Genomic DNA, 15069 nt, shown 5'->3' on the forward strand with positions numbered 1-15069 from the left:
TTTTTAAAATTACTACTTTTATAAAACAAATCACGGGCAGAGGTTAAGAATTTACAGGACGGGTTATATTTTGGAACGGGGTTATATTGTGGACGAGTTTGAATCAATATTTATAAAAATTTTAAATATCATTAATATGCCGCTTTAATACAGATTAAATCCTGAGTTTATGAAAATATAAATCCTGAGTTCATCAAAAAAAAAAATATATAAATGTCTTAAGGAATGATACAATTTGTAAACTTTTATCTATGTTAAATAATCATTAAATTTTAAAATCACTACTTTTAGAAAACAAATCACGGGACGGGTTATGAAATTACGGGACGAGTTATATATATTTCCGAACGAGTTTATATGATGGACGGGTTTGAATAATATTTATAAAATTTTAAAATATCATTAATATGCCGCTTTAATAAGGGTTAAATCCACAGTTTATTAACAATTGTTCTGTGGACTCGTAGTATACCGTTACTTAATAACAATTGTAAACTATAAAAAATAAATCTAGTGATGCCGTCTCATGGTGGTTTCACCATAATCCGGTCCGATCATGTTTTAATCGATCTATAAACGATTAGGTAATTGAAACTAAAAATAAAGATTTGGTAATTCAATACCATAAATTATTTTTTCTTCCTTTTCGATAATTTTTTGCGATGTTTTTATCTTTCTACAGTTTAATTATTATCGTTATTGAACGATTATATATTTTCTATTGGGAAAAATGTCATTTAAATAATCGGTTTACCATTTTCGTTAGTTTAAAACATGAACTCTAGACCTAGTGATTTAAATCCTTAATTTTATGTTGATTTTTATTTTAATCATAAATTTTCGTTGACAAAGCTAATTGAAGCATTGTTAACTGGCTAAACGGATCAATAAGACGATATCATCGCATAACTTGCACCATCGCATAATTTTTCTTTTACACCAAGGTTTCTATCTTCCTCTTCAAAAACTATGCGATGACATCGTCTGATTGCTCCATTTAGCCGATTAACGATTACCTCAATTGGATTAGTTAACGAGAATTCGTGATTAAATTGAAAATCAACATAAAATTGAGGATTTAAATCACCAAATCCACATAAAATTGAAGATTTAAATCACTAGATCCATAATTTATGCTTTAAATCAACAAAAATGATAAACTGATGATTTAAATGATATTTTTCCCATTTTTTATTCAATCCACTCGATAAAACTAAAATAAGGTTAGGCCAATAATATTTCAAATTATTCTCGGCGTTATAAGATTCCATCCAATGTATTCTCGATGATGTAAGATTCCTAATGTCATCTATATTTATTATGTCATTTGATATTTTTGTTATCTAAAATCTCTATAGAAACTCCCTTATCTTTTAATGATACTAGGTGAGTACCCGTTCTACGAGCGGGCTTTCGTCTTTACTGATTTCTAATTATGTCTATAATTTAAGCAATATAAGTTTTGGTTTGAAAACGGGTTTGTCTTCACTAATTTAATTATGTATATGATTTAACTATTTAAGCAATATAAGTTTTGGTTAGAAAGCGGGCTTTCGTCTTCACTAATTTCTAATTATATCTATGATTTAAGCAATATAAGTTTTGGTTAGAAAGAAGTTTACTTCAACTCGAACTTCTTTTTTTCCTATTGGAACATGTTACATGTGGGGGAGAGAAACGAAAAGCCGACGGAAGGGTTGTCTTTTGACTTAGATCACACCAACTCCACCTTCACATGCACCTGCATCCGCATGCCCGCTCCAGCGATCCATTCAATCTCTAGCTTTCTAATGTGGTCAGGATGTAGTTTTTTGGGGTTTAAAACTAAAATATAGGACACATCAATTGAGTAGACCTAAAGTTTAGAACATACAACTGTTTAGATTTTCTATTGGCAAAACAGAAAATCTAAGTTATTTTTTTGAAAACGTATTTTATTGTCCTAAGGAAAATCGATCATGGCCAAAATTACAATTAGAGAGTTTTGATTGCCATTAGTGACGATGATCACTTAGCAAAATAGATGAAAGCTGAGAAGATTAGATGGGTTTTTATTAGACTTACAATTACACAATGGTAAAGAACTAAAAACTCAGTACACGTTAGAATCATTGCCAACTTCTGCTATTCTTTATTACGCTATGAAATTTCTCAAGTGCTAAATTACTGAAAAATCGCTTAACTATAGACTATTAGAAAGGAAAGAAACAACATTTAATCAATAAAAGAATTAATGAAAAGAAAAAGATCGGTAAAAATATATAGCATCAGATGGCGTGACTTGTACATAAACCTGCAAACAACGAATAAGGCACACCAAGACAGTGACAACCACAACTTGAACAACAATTTTAGGGTTAGAAGCTGAAAAACTGTCAAGTCTATTTCTAATCCAGTTTTAGCTTGAAAGTAGACACTGCTCAAACAATATCCTTTTTACCTTTTCAGCACTTGCCCGACAGATTCACAAAAAGGAGAACTCCACAAAAAGCTTAACAGTTACGATTTACGAAAGTAAGAGATTCCTAAGAAGGTTACCCTATGAAATGCCAAAATGTTCGATGTTATCAATGTAGGTAGAAAAGCATAAACTCTCAAAGCCATCCTCTTATGGAAGCGATCACAAAGCCTCCGGCAGTTAATAAAAGTTGTATAGCTTTCCCACCTGCCAAAAAATGTCATCATTTCAGCCAAGAAGATTACTCTTAACAATGTTTAATTGTGTTATAGAATTTACCTTCTCTCCCATGGCGTCTTGGTAACATTAGAAGAGTGTCACCAGACATTTTTGCAAATACTGTGCCGGTATTTGTATCAACTTAAAGAAATCGATAAAAATCTTACTAATTTTTGAAGATATGAACTCCTAGTTCTTGCTGTTTTTCCTTGTAACTGCTCAGACATTCATAGACGACATGAAGAACGTTAAGACATTTGTTTTTAAAAATCTTTACAAAGTTTAAAAATTTAACAGATCCAATAACTTACAGAGAAAAACAGCCACAAAAATAACTACTCCACGAGCCATTCAAACTTCTGGGCTACATGTGAGTGAGTTGAAAGAGTATTGTTAACAAGTAATCTAGGAATTGATCATTAGATTTCATCTTCCCTATTTGATACTATTTTCATACACAGATTGTTGGCTTCAAGTCCTCAAAAGCAGGTGTCACTATGAAATACAAAACCTAGCTGTAGCATAACACAAAGCAAAACTACATAAAGAATTAGAAGGAGATATTTGTTGTGCACAAATAATAACAGGAGGCGGAAATGTTTAACCCAAATTCGCTTATATACATTAGTCAAAACTTAATTATCAAACAAAACTGCTATATGTGAGCGTCCAAAAAACATTAATAGTAGCCAAAATTTTGTAAAATAACGTTGAGATGTTTGATAAATTGCTTTTGAAGCTAATATTAGGATATACAATAGCGGAAAAAAGTAGAATGAGAAGATATATATTTTTTTATAAAATCATTTGGGCGAAAACGGTTTGAACGTGGAACGAAGGTAAATGAAACAGAGAGTCGCCGAATCCGATTGAGATCGAGTACGAATGTCAAGCAAAAAAGAAAACAAATGCAGGATTAAATATAGAAGAGAAGAGACGGTACTGAAAATGCTTACGTTTCTAAACTTTGAATATGATAGAGAAGACGAAGAGGGAGGGACGCTTCTGCTTAAATTTTTTCACATGGATAATCGGGCCGTGGGTTCGTTTCGAACAACAATGTTATCATTTAACAGCCAGTATACAAATACAAGTATAGAACCATACCTCGATAATGCATGTAATAGAATCCCCTTCTTCAGAATTTCATGGATGCCGCTTCTGCAAAACAACCAAAATAATACGAACGCAATCACTAAAGAACCCAATAACACTGTTTTAAATTGAGTAACATTATTGACAAAACCAAAAGGGGACAAAAAGAGAAGAACCAGGGCAGAGCGTAGGCTTGAGGCGTCATAGTTTCACCCAATTCACCTAAACCCACTGTTAGAATCCTAAACTGAACATATTATTTGAACAATTAAAAACTGTAACAGATTAAGTATAAACATTGTCGAATTTTATTGTTTTCTACCTTATCGGCAATCAATGGCACCATATGTAACTATGGAAGTGGTGAAGACGAAGGCGGCGAACATACCTCGATTATTGATCTTCGACCTTGAGAAAGAGATTAAAGGAAGGGAGGACAATTTTTCGTTTTTTTCTTTTATTTTTTTTATCAAGAAAATTTTTAGTTTGGAAATCTAGCAAAACGCTTACACGGAAAATAAAGCGTCATCGAGCATCACCTAATAAATGAAGGATTTTTTTTTTTGACACTTGTCATTCACTCTGATGCTGACGTGTCATATAGCTCTTGTTCAAAAAATCGCTAGGCGTTAATCGCTAGGCGTTAATCGGTTAATCGGAGATTACACGGAAATTAATTGAAATTAGTTTTAGGGTTTTTATCGAGTTTTGTGGGTATATATGAATTATTTGCTGATAAAGAATATAAAGTCGGCTTGGTGTAGTGGTTTCAGCAGTCTAAATGCCTTTGTACGCCTGAGTTCGAGTCCCCAGATCTTGTTTTTTGCTCTCTTTTTAACCCTTCTTTTAATGAAGGGTAAAACAGATATTTTATCATCGTCTTCTTCACAGACCTTGACGACTTTCTAAACCTAATAATGGCGGCTGCCCGTTTTTTTATACATTTGCATCATTTTTAACTCATTTTTGTTCTTGTTTTTCTCCAAATATGATAGATCTGACATGTATCATAGAATATTTAACCATAAACTACAAAAAATTGTTGTTCTCCGATTAATTCTCCGATTTGGACAAATCCCGGCGGTTACCTACCGCCGAGCGCTTAACCGGCGCTTAGGCGGCCGCGGAGGCCGCATTTTCGAACAGGGCATATAGCTGGAGAGAGTTCAGCTACTTTTTTTTTTTTATGATTTCTTCATATTCTTATTCATATAAAGTTTTTGGTGGTTCACTAACATTCTCTTTTATGATTGATCTTCCCACCCCAAATCAAAAAACAAACTTTATGTAATTAGTTACGCACTTGTTGGGTAAATTATACATTTTTGTACCATTTTTGTATCTGACATCACATCATCTTTAGGCTTGGTAATTAGATGTAATCTCCTATGATTCTCGCACACATCTTGATTGTTTCTGGAAATGGAGATTTCAATGATATATATAGCAGAGCATCTTAGAGTCAGAGGGCACAACGTCATGGTGGTACTGATTCTCAAGGGTAGTAACCTAGATTTAAAGGTTTCAGCTTCCAAAGTTTGGGAGTAGAGTTCCTTAGTAACATGAGTAAGACAAATCAGCCAAGAAGAGAAGAAAAGAATCAGAAAAAAGTATGATGAGGTGAGAGAGGAGCATAGGAGATCACTTACGAAGCCGACTAAAGATGTGATTTTAGGTAATGCTCATTTCATTAAATGTCAAATCTGCTATCAGTTTCTTCAAGTGCCAAGCGGCAGACAAAAAGTGATTTGCGGCTCTTGCTCATGTTGGACGGATTTGACCTCAGCCAAGCCACTATGGGAACAACATCTGGATTCATCCGTCTGAGAATTTAGCAGTTCAAGACTTTTACTTTTTCCTTATTAGAATTTTCTTATGGTTTGCCCGACTCGTAATTCTTCAGCTTTATCTACTTAGTTTCTCTTGGTAGGCTTCCCGGTTGATTGAAACAGGAAAAGTCAAATTATACATTTTTTTACCCATTTTTGTATTTGACATCACATCATCTTTAGGCTTGGTAATTAGATGTAATCTCCTGTGATTCTCGCAGATCTATAAACGGAGCATAAAAATTGGTTTATTATAGTGATCGATCGGATTTTAATTTCACGAATCGAATCGGTTTAAGTCATATACATCTTGACTGCTTACGATCTCATATATTTTAATTTATATATATGATCTGTTTTTTACTGCTTACGAAAATGTTGTGGTGGCCTGTTGGTATCTTGTAATGCCATCTACCTTTTTATTTTTATTTTTCTTATAGTGATATTTCTTCATATTCTTATTCATATAAAGTTTTTGGTGGTTCGTTAACATTTTCTTTTATGTTTAATCTTCCCACCCCAAATCAAAAAACAAACTTTGTGTAATTTATATTTTTTTTTATCCATACACCTATATCTACTAAATCAATAGTCACTTTCAAATAATTGCAGCTTTCTCTATTTGCCGCATGTTATAGGTCTCAAATTCTTTACTTTTAGTTGTTTACATCAATTTACTTATTTATTTTTAAAACAAAATATTAACTTTTTTCCATGATTTTCTCTTTTTTATTTCTCATAACTAATTAAATTCACTAATAATCAAAAGTATACAAATTTTATTCATTTTTTCTTCCACTTTCCATTTACTTATTTATTTGAGATTTTTTTTTTCTCCCACAATTTTTTTTCTCTTAACTAATTAAATTCACTATTAATCAAAAGTAAAAAAAAAAAACATTTCCATTATCTGATTTGGGTCTAAAATAATGATTGTGATTTTAATCAAACAATGAATTTTTTTAAATCAATAAATCAAACAATTAAAAATTTGTTGGGCCTTAATACTAGTAATTCTAGATCTATACTTGTATTTTTGAAGTACATTTTTAGCAGGTGTGACAAAATGCATTTGGATACAATGGGTATCCGACCCGTTTACAAATTTTGTTCATAAAAAGTTTGTTGGGTCGTGTTATATTTAACTCAACTCATACACCGGATATTCCATATTTAATAATTTAGATATTTAGAATATTTGATTAAGATTTAAAATTATGATTCTCCTATCATCTTTGTTTGATTTGTTTTTAACTGGTTTGAATCATCATATAATACATACAATAAAATAAAAAAATCAATTTTTTTTGCATATACTGTGATTCGAAATTTTAAAAACGGACGTATATTATCCAATTGACAAAAAATGTGTGTTCAACATTCCACATCGACTAAAATATTTAGACAATGATTCAGAATCATATCATAAATAAAATCAACATTAATAAAATAAATGGGTTTTTTGGCCGGACGGGTTTGGCGGGACATGTTTTTGAATCAACAAGAATAAAAAAATATATCATTAATCCGCCACTTCAATACGGATTAAATCTTTTTTTTAATACCACTAATATTAGACATATCAAATCAGTCTCATTTAGAAAAGATAGTATAAAACCAAAAATTGTCTCGTGGTATAATGTTACTTAATAACAATTGTAACTATAAAATATAAATGTCTTAGAGAATAATACAATTTGCAAACTTTTATATATAATAAATAACCGTTAAATTTTTAAAAGTACTACTTTTATAAAACAAATCACGGGAGGGGTTAAGAATTTACAGGACTGATTATATTTTGGAACGGGGTTATATGGTAGACGAGTTTGAATCAATATTTATAAAATTTTAAAATATCATTAACATGCCGCTTTAATACAGATTAAATCCTGAGTTTATGAAAATATAAATATCTTAAAAAATGATACAATTTATAAACTTTTATATATGTTAAATAATCATTAAATTTTAAAATCACTACATTTAGAAAACAAATCACGGGACGGGTTATGAAATTACGGGACGAGTTATATTTCGGAACGGATTTATATAGGGATGGGTTTGAATAAATATTTATAAAATTTTAATATCATTAACATGCTGCTTTAATACGGATGAAATTTTTAGTTTATTAACAATTATCTTGTAGACTCATGGTATACTAATTGTAAACTAAAAAATATTTATTTTTAAAAAAATAAATTATTTCGTGGTGTAGGCGGGTGAAAATCTAGTTATGAAGTTAAAATAATAATGGTCGTGGGTCGTGACTCGTGACTAAAGTCAACAAATAGGAAAGTTCCATAAAGTTGCATCAGAAAAATCGGAGAAAATATGTGAAATTGCTACTCACCAGTCACCACTGGCCAGTTTCTCGTCTGGCTTTCTCTTTCTCGTCAGATTCTGAGACACAAAGTCGTTCTTCTTCTAAAATTACTTTCTTTCACTCTCTCTCAATGGTTTATACATCTTCTTCTTCTTCGAGCTCCTCTCGCAATTGGGTATATGATATCTTTCCCAGTTTCAGAGGCGAAGATGTCCGCAAAAACTTCGTCTGTCACTTTATAAAAGAGCTTGATCGGAAATTGATTACTGCATTCAAAGACAATCAAATCGAGAGAAGCCGATCGCTCGATCCTGAGCTTAAACAAGCGATTAGGGATTCACGAATAGCGGTGGTCGTGTTCTCTAAAAACTACGCTTCTTCGAGCTGGTGTCTTGACGAGTTGCTGGAGATCGTTAGATGCAAGAAAGAGTACGGTCAATTGGTGATTCCAATTTTTTACCGTTTGGATCCTTCACATGTGAGGAAACAGACCGGCGAATTTGGGAAGATCTTTGAGAAGACATGTCAACACAAAACAAAGCAAGTGCAAAATCGATGGAGCCGAGCTTTGAGTCATGTTTCCAATATCCTTGGTTATCATTCTGTGACCTGGTACGACATTTTTGAATCAGTTATTTGCGACTATTTGGAACTATTGTTTGATCTGTGAAATCATTTTTCTTGTTAGGGAAAATGAAGCAAAAATGATTGAAGAAATAACGAATGATGTTTTGGGTAAATTGAATATAACTCCATCAAAGGATTTTGATGACTTTGTTGGAATGGAAGGTCATATAGCAGAGATGAGTTCACGGTTGTGCTTAGAATCCGAGGAAGTTAGGATGGTAGGGATATGGGGTCCCTCTGGAATTGGCAAGACTACCATTGCGAGGGCTCTCTTTAATAGACTCGCTCGTCACTTCCGAGGTAGCATTTTCATAGACAGGTCTTTCTTGTGTAAGAGTACGAAAATTTATAGTAAAGCCAACCCGGATGACTATAACATGAGGTTGCATTTGCAAAGCAATTTCCTCCCTGAAATTTTAGGCCAAAAGCACATCAGAATAGATCACTTGGGTGCAGTGAGAGAGAGGCTAAAGCACCAGAAAGTTCTTATTCTTCTTGATGATTTGGATGATCAAGTAGTGTTAGATACCTTGGTTGGACAAACACAGTGGTTTGGACGTGGGAGCAGAATTATTGTGATTACGAAAAATAAGCATCTCCTTAGGGCCCACGGGATTTGTTCTTTTTACGAGGTAGGCCTACCATCCGATCAGCTAGCTCTAGAGATGTTCAGCCGGTATGCTTTCAGGCAAAACTGTCCTCTTCCTGGTTTTATTGAGTTCTCAGTTGAAGTTGCAAAACTTGTGGGCAATCTTCCTTTGGGTCTTAACATCTTGGGTTCGTACTTGCGAGGGAGGATCAAGGAAGATTGGATCCATAGACTGCATAGGCTGCGGAAAGGTCTGAACAAACAAATTGAGGAAGCACTAAGAGTTGAATACGAAGGGTTAGGTAGCAGGAAAGATAAGGCGATATTCCGTCACATCGCATGTCTATTCAATGAAGTGGAAATCAATGACATCAAACTGCTGCTCGAAGATAGTGACTTAGATGTTATTACTGGTCTTCACAACCTACTTGATAATTCCCTAATACACGAAAGACGGAAAACTGTGCAGATGCACTGTTTGGTACAAGAAATGGGGAAGGAAATGGTACGTATACAGTCAAAGAACCCTGCGAAACGGGAATTCCTCGTGGACTCAAAGGATATTTACGATGTACTTAATGGTAACGCTGTAAGTGCTCCTTTTAATCCTCTATGATGAAAGTCTTTGGTTTATAATTAACTTATAGTCGCTTGTTCAGATAAGAACTTTACATCTTCAATTTTATTTTCAGAATGCTGAAAAAGTTAAGGGTATATCATGGAATCTAGCAGATCTAGATGAGTTGCACATCCATAAGAGAGCTTTTGAAAGGATGAAAAATCTCGATTTTATAAGAATCTACGATGATTCATTGGCATTGCATATACAAGAAAAATTGCACTTCCCACAAGGGCTCGACTATTTACCCCCTAAACTAAGATTTCTTAGTTGGGACGGATACCCAATGAGATGTTTACCTTCTAACTTTCTTCCTGAACATTTGGTTGTGCTGAGAATGCGGAACAGCAAGCTAGAGAAGCTGTGGAACGGAGTTCATGTAAAATTTGATACTTATTGTTTATTAGTGGGAAAATTATGCATGCTATTATTTTAGTTTTGGGATGACAATCCTTTCACGTGATGTGTAACTTACTTTCTGTTTGTTCTGTGTTTCTTCTCTTCAGTTGCCTAGATTACTCGAGGATATGGATATGGAGGGGTCTAGTAACCTGACAGAACTCCCAGATCTATCATGGGCGCCCAATCTGACGACACTGAATCTCCGCAATTGTCCAAGTTTGGCGGAGATACCTTCATCTATCATGAATCTCCATTGCCTGAAGACATTGACTCTTGAAGATTGCACGAGTTTGGTGTCTCTTCCAGTCAACATCGACCTGATATCTCTCTATCGACTTGATCTCAGTGGATGCTCACGGTTTAGTAGATTTCCTGATATCTCGAGGAACATCTCATTTCTCATTCTAAACCAAACAGCGATCGAAGAAGTTCCTTGGTGGATCAATAAGTTTCCTAAGCTCATATGCATTGAAATGTGGGAATGCACAAAGTTAAAATATATATCCGGAAACATTTCTGAGCTGAAACTCCTTGAGAAAGCTGACTTTTCAAACTGCGAGGCACTTACCAAAGCTAGCTGGATTGGCCGTACAACTGTGGTAGCAATGGTGGCAGAAAATAATCACACTAAGTTACCAGTGCTCAATTTCATCAACTGCTTCAAGTTAGATCAAGAAACTCTCATTCAACAATCAGTTTTCAAGCACCTGATCTTGCCAGGTGAAAAAGTGCCTTCATATTTCACAAACCAAGCTACCGGAAACTCTCTAGTTATCCATTTACTTCAGAGCTCTTTCTCTCAAGAATTCTTAAGATTTAGAGTTTGTCTCGTGGTTGATGCTGACAAACCTAACCGCTCTGAGAATGGCTCTATTGCGTCTACCTGGGTAAGTTGTCACTTTACATGCAAAGATGGAAACTGTTATGGTTCGGCTGATTCTCGAATAGCCATTGACTTGCCACGTCAGATAGATAATCATTTGATTATATTCGACTGTCATTTCCCACTAAGCAAAGACAATGGTTCTCTAGTTAATCTGAATTACGATCAGGTGGATTTAGAGTTTCATTTCGCCAGTGACCCTTTGTGCAAAATAAAAGAATGTGGTATACGGCTTTCTGAGGTTTGTCCATCCCCGGAGTACCGACCGTGTAATCTAAATGTTCGTGCACATGTTTGGGAAGGCAATGAGAACAAAGCTGATAGTGATCTAGACAATGAGACTGAAAACGGTGAAGAGACAGAGAGAAGCAGGAAACGAATCAAGGTAACTAACCATTGGTAGCTGAACTTAGTAAATTCTTGGTATCTCTATTCACTTAATGTCTCAAGATTGAATCAAAACTGTTTTCCTACAATAAGATTACACTGGATTGTTCTTTTTTTGTAGATAACGTGAAGGATTAATCAAAAAAAGCCAAACTACAAGAAACGCAGGATACCACGTTTAACCTTCTGCTGCAAGTTTTGAGATTCCGTAAAGCCCTGGTGAGATTTTCGCTTCAGAATCCTCTGTCAACATTAAATGCATACTCTAGGCCATTTTAAGTTCACTTGTAAGTCAGAGCTTTTTGTCACTCTTAAGATTGGCAGTCATCTGTTAATTTATAACTGTCCTTTCGATATAAACAAAGACTATGATCACTTGGATATAGAGTTTAGTACTTGTGAGAGCTAAATAAAACGATGCGGTATATGTCCTCCCTTCTGATAACTGATGTTTGTAATCATATAATATTTGCAAATGTTTATGAAGCGGATTAAAGTAATTTCTTTGGAAGCCATACTGCCATATTGATTATAGTGACTGTCTCTCCACAGCCTGTCAAGAAGTTTTCAGGTAATCGAAAAATCTCGCAAACACATCTCATTATTTTATAATAAAACATCAATTGTGAGATTCTGCATATGAACATATGCTTAAAAGAATCTCTAAATGAAGTTTCCAGCACTATTATTAATGCAGACTGCAGTTCCAATATGGTTCTTGGCCTCCTCTCATTGTCCTCTTTTTCCTCTCTTGCTATGCTATTATCTTAATTAGGATCTTTGAGCAGATTGTTTTAAGTCTACTATATCACCAGTAGTTTTTGTTTGTTCAATTTTTACTCTATTATAATGTTCTTAAGTTATTTGTCTTCTCTTCTCTTTCTTAACCTGTTACATATTTCTGAGATTTTCACTAGAAGAAACGATCTGTTATTCTGAAAACGTTTTTGCCTTCACTATTGAACCAGTTGGACAACATACAGTCAGGTGGTTTTGTGCATTTCTCATTGCAGATGTGGGGGCTGTAGAAACTAAGCAAACACACGAGATCACTTCCAACTGATCTGTGTTAGTTAAAAATGTCCAAAAGCTTTAAATAAAGATGCTAGAGTTACAGTGAAATTCCTGAAGAAGTCTCAATATGTCAGATGATTTCCAGGCTTTCTAAGCAATAGAGTTTGCAGGAGGGACCTTGATTTATAATTTTTTTCGTAAAAGCCATTGTAGCTGTAATGCCATACCTGCTTTACTAAGAGAAGAGCAAAGACAAAAAGCTCAGGCTTGGTGTTGCTTTAAAACGCTTTTTGTGCTAGTACAATGCAGCATATTACATGAAGAGATGTTTGCATTTTCCCACGCTGTTACCTTAATTTTTTTAGTAAGTTCAACAACACATTCTATAAAGATTATAACAAAAAATAGGTGGTATATGGGTTCTTTATGCTTTGATGTTTTCAAATACATATGAATATTTAAGAAGGCCAGTAGTCTTATAGCTACATGAGTTTTATTCTGCTTATAAGTCAAGCTTCATGTTACATTTTGTTTGGAATGTTCTGAAGTTTTCTTTTCTTTTACCATGGTGGATATAGCCATACATGGTTTTCTCTCAATCTATTACTGAAATTATTAGCAAAAATTTCTTTTTATTCTTAATGCCGATTAGGTTATTTCTTACATTTTTTGCAGAGATATGATGTGCATGTGATTGATCTAAACAAAGTTGCTAAGGTCAGAAAGGTATAGTTGTCTGACATTCCTCTCTTTTGTATCTTTCAATTCAATTACTCGGCTATTAAATAAGACTTGTATTTTTAGGGTGGCATAGTAGAAAGGTACACTGCATTGATGGTATCATTAGGTATGCAAAAGCAAATGCTGTGACTGGCCAGTCTGCAATGCAGAAGGTAATCTCACATTACCATTTGACATTAGGATTTAATGAAAGAGATATATATGTGGTGTCTTCATAATATGGATACTACCGGTCTCGACACTTTGTGCACTTGTACATTTATGAAAGCATCTTGTTGTAGCAAAGATAGTCAATTAAGTGATTTTATACAATGGGGAGCTAATTTGATTTGTATAGTGCTAAGCGTTGAGGACATGAGACGTTCGAAAGCTTCAGTTTTACGTGAACTGAAAATTACTTTATGAGTACCATAGTTACACTAAAAAAATCAGCTTTCAAAACAACGTTATATTAGGTAAACACTAGAGTGCAACAGTACACATCTTCTAGTGAAGCATTTTCTGTTGTTTTTTTTGTGTATAATGTCTTGAATTCAACTACCTTGATACCAATCTCCAAATTACGATACCAATGAAAGCTTCTCTTCAAACCTTAGGTTGGTTGACAAGACTCTTTGGTATTGGTTTCTGTATGAATCTCTTTTCTTTATATCAGTTTTGATTCTTGACCTGGTCAAAGAACATGAAATTTAAAACTTGTGGTATTCCGGTCTTGTTCTGTTTCAATGCCTTCATATGTCTTTCTATATCAGGCTTTAGTTAGTTCTCATGATCTCATTTCTAACAACTGCAAAACAGGCGTACGGGAAATGTTTTCAGAATCTTCATTATGTAGAGCGTCATGAAGAGCACACTATTGCACACGCAATACAGACTTCTTACAAGAAAAAAAAAAGGTATTTGTTTGAGTTCCCTTCTGACAGTATGATCTATTGATGCCACTTATCCGACCTTAATAAACTTGAATCTGCAACTAGTTATATACATATGGCATGTACCAACAACAACGGGAAAGAAAGCTAAGAGAGTTGTCCAAACAATCTTTTGCTCCTAGCTGATTTCAAGAACATCAAATCAAAGGTGCATTTTTTTGCTTTATCCTGATAGAACATCGATTTTTGTTTTCCGTTGGAGTAAAAGTATGGTTGTGGTCCAAAATTTGCAGGCGATTGGTTCAAGGAATTCATACAAAACAGGTTAGGCAGTTTTGAAGTCCTTGAATGGGGTGAGTGGTCTGAGCTGATGACGAAAAGTCAATAAAAAGAGGACTATAGTTAAAACCTTATGATCTGAACCAATCTCATTCCCTCTTTGTCAGGTCGAAACCCCAACGGCTGGTCAATAGAAGTCAAGAAATATCTGCTGTGAAAGCTGCTGCGTTCATGCCTTATGGTATGTAGTGTTGAGTTTTGGATGAAAATCCAATGTTTGGTTTTAGATTAGTAGTGTGTTTCTTACATCACAATTCACAACCGAATTCATCCTTTACGGTCTTGGTGAAAAATAAAGTAGTTAAGAATACACTATGGCTTCACCAATTACACTTAGTTTTGGGTTATGGTTCTCGTGCTCTTTTTTTTTTTTGGTGTGAAGTTCTCGTGCTCTTGTTAGAAACGTTATTTGATCTGATTGTTTTTTTATTCCCTCCATTGATCTGATTGTATTGGCACTCAAAAGTTCTAAATTTCCTTGCATCCAATGAGATCCTAAAATTCCAAAACTTCTATCTTTGATGGTCAATTGTAGATCTCGATACTAGATTGTGTCGATTCTTTTTTTTTTTTGCCAATATTGTGTCGATTCTTTAGTGCCTTGTAATGTTACTGTTTGAAACGAAACTTTAGGAGTGTCAAACAGATCCAACCTAACCAGAAATA

The 15069-nt window shown here is 34.2% G+C and overlaps 1 protein-coding gene and 1 long non-coding RNA gene across 19 annotated transcripts; one reads left to right on the forward strand and one right to left on the reverse strand.

The window, feature by feature from the left end:
• Window positions 1–2026: 2026 nt before the first annotated feature.
• LOC110230949 lies at window positions 2027–4359 on the reverse strand. Of its 9 annotated transcripts, none has more exons than XR_002334008.1 (6): window positions 4095–4357; window positions 3949–4019; window positions 2989–3838; window positions 2738–2892; window positions 2539–2665; window positions 2027–2293 (listed from the first exon to the last, which is right to left on the reverse strand). It is a non-coding gene; the product is annotated as an uncharacterized LOC110230949 (long non-coding RNA). The 9 variants fall into 9 exon arrangements; XR_002334007.1 differs by having other exon boundaries at window positions 2047–2665; window positions 2989–3192; window positions 3634–3838; window positions 4095–4359; XR_002334010.1 differs by having other exon boundaries at window positions 2047–2665; window positions 2989–3192; window positions 3785–3838; window positions 4095–4358.
• Window positions 4360–7951: 3592 nt separating this feature from the next.
• On the forward strand, window positions 7952–14912 carry LOC9322843 (disease resistance protein RPS6). 10 transcript variants are annotated; one of them, XM_021035228.1, is made up of 11 exons: window positions 7953–8542; window positions 8619–9735; window positions 9839–10144; window positions 10272–11435; window positions 11559–12815; window positions 13127–13177; window positions 13256–13344; window positions 13991–14088; window positions 14170–14272; window positions 14358–14417; window positions 14511–14912. In XM_021035228.1, the coding sequence occupies exons 1-5, from the start codon at window positions 8061–8063 to the stop codon at window positions 11565–11567; spliced, it is 3078 nt and encodes a 1025-aa protein (XP_020890887.1). In that variant the 5' UTR covers window positions 7953–8060; the 3' UTR covers window positions 11568–12815; window positions 13127–13177; window positions 13256–13344; window positions 13991–14088; window positions 14170–14272; window positions 14358–14417; window positions 14511–14912. The 10 variants fall into 10 exon arrangements, with proteins under 10 accessions (XP_020890896.1, XP_020890887.1, XP_020890889.1 ...); XM_021035230.1 differs by having other exon boundaries at window positions 11559–12008; window positions 12406–13177; XM_021035233.1 differs by having other exon boundaries at window positions 11559–12008.
• Window positions 14913–15069: the final 157 nt, after the last annotated feature.

This window comes from Arabidopsis lyrata, assembly GCF_000004255.2.
Source record: "Arabidopsis lyrata subsp. lyrata unplaced genomic scaffold ARALYscaffold_2, whole genome shotgun sequence".
NCBI classification, from domain to species: Eukaryota; Viridiplantae; Streptophyta; class Magnoliopsida; order Brassicales; family Brassicaceae; genus Arabidopsis; species Arabidopsis lyrata.

What these genes read in the sequence shown, in the direction of transcription:
- LOC9322843 (XM_021035232.1), top strand. Translation starts at nt 8,061, where the DNA reads ATGGTTTATACATCTTCTTCTTCTTCGAGCTCCTCTCGCAATTGGGTA. An exon ending in ATGTACTTAATGGTAACGCT is followed by an intron (nt 9,736 to 9,838) that starts GTAAGTGCTCCT and finishes TTTTATTTTCAG; the next exon opens with AATGCTGAAAAAGTTAAGGG. An exon ending in AGCTGTGGAACGGAGTTCAT is followed by an intron (nt 10,145 to 10,271) that starts GTAAAATTTGAT and finishes TCTTCTCTTCAG; the next exon opens with TTGCCTAGATTACTCGAGGA.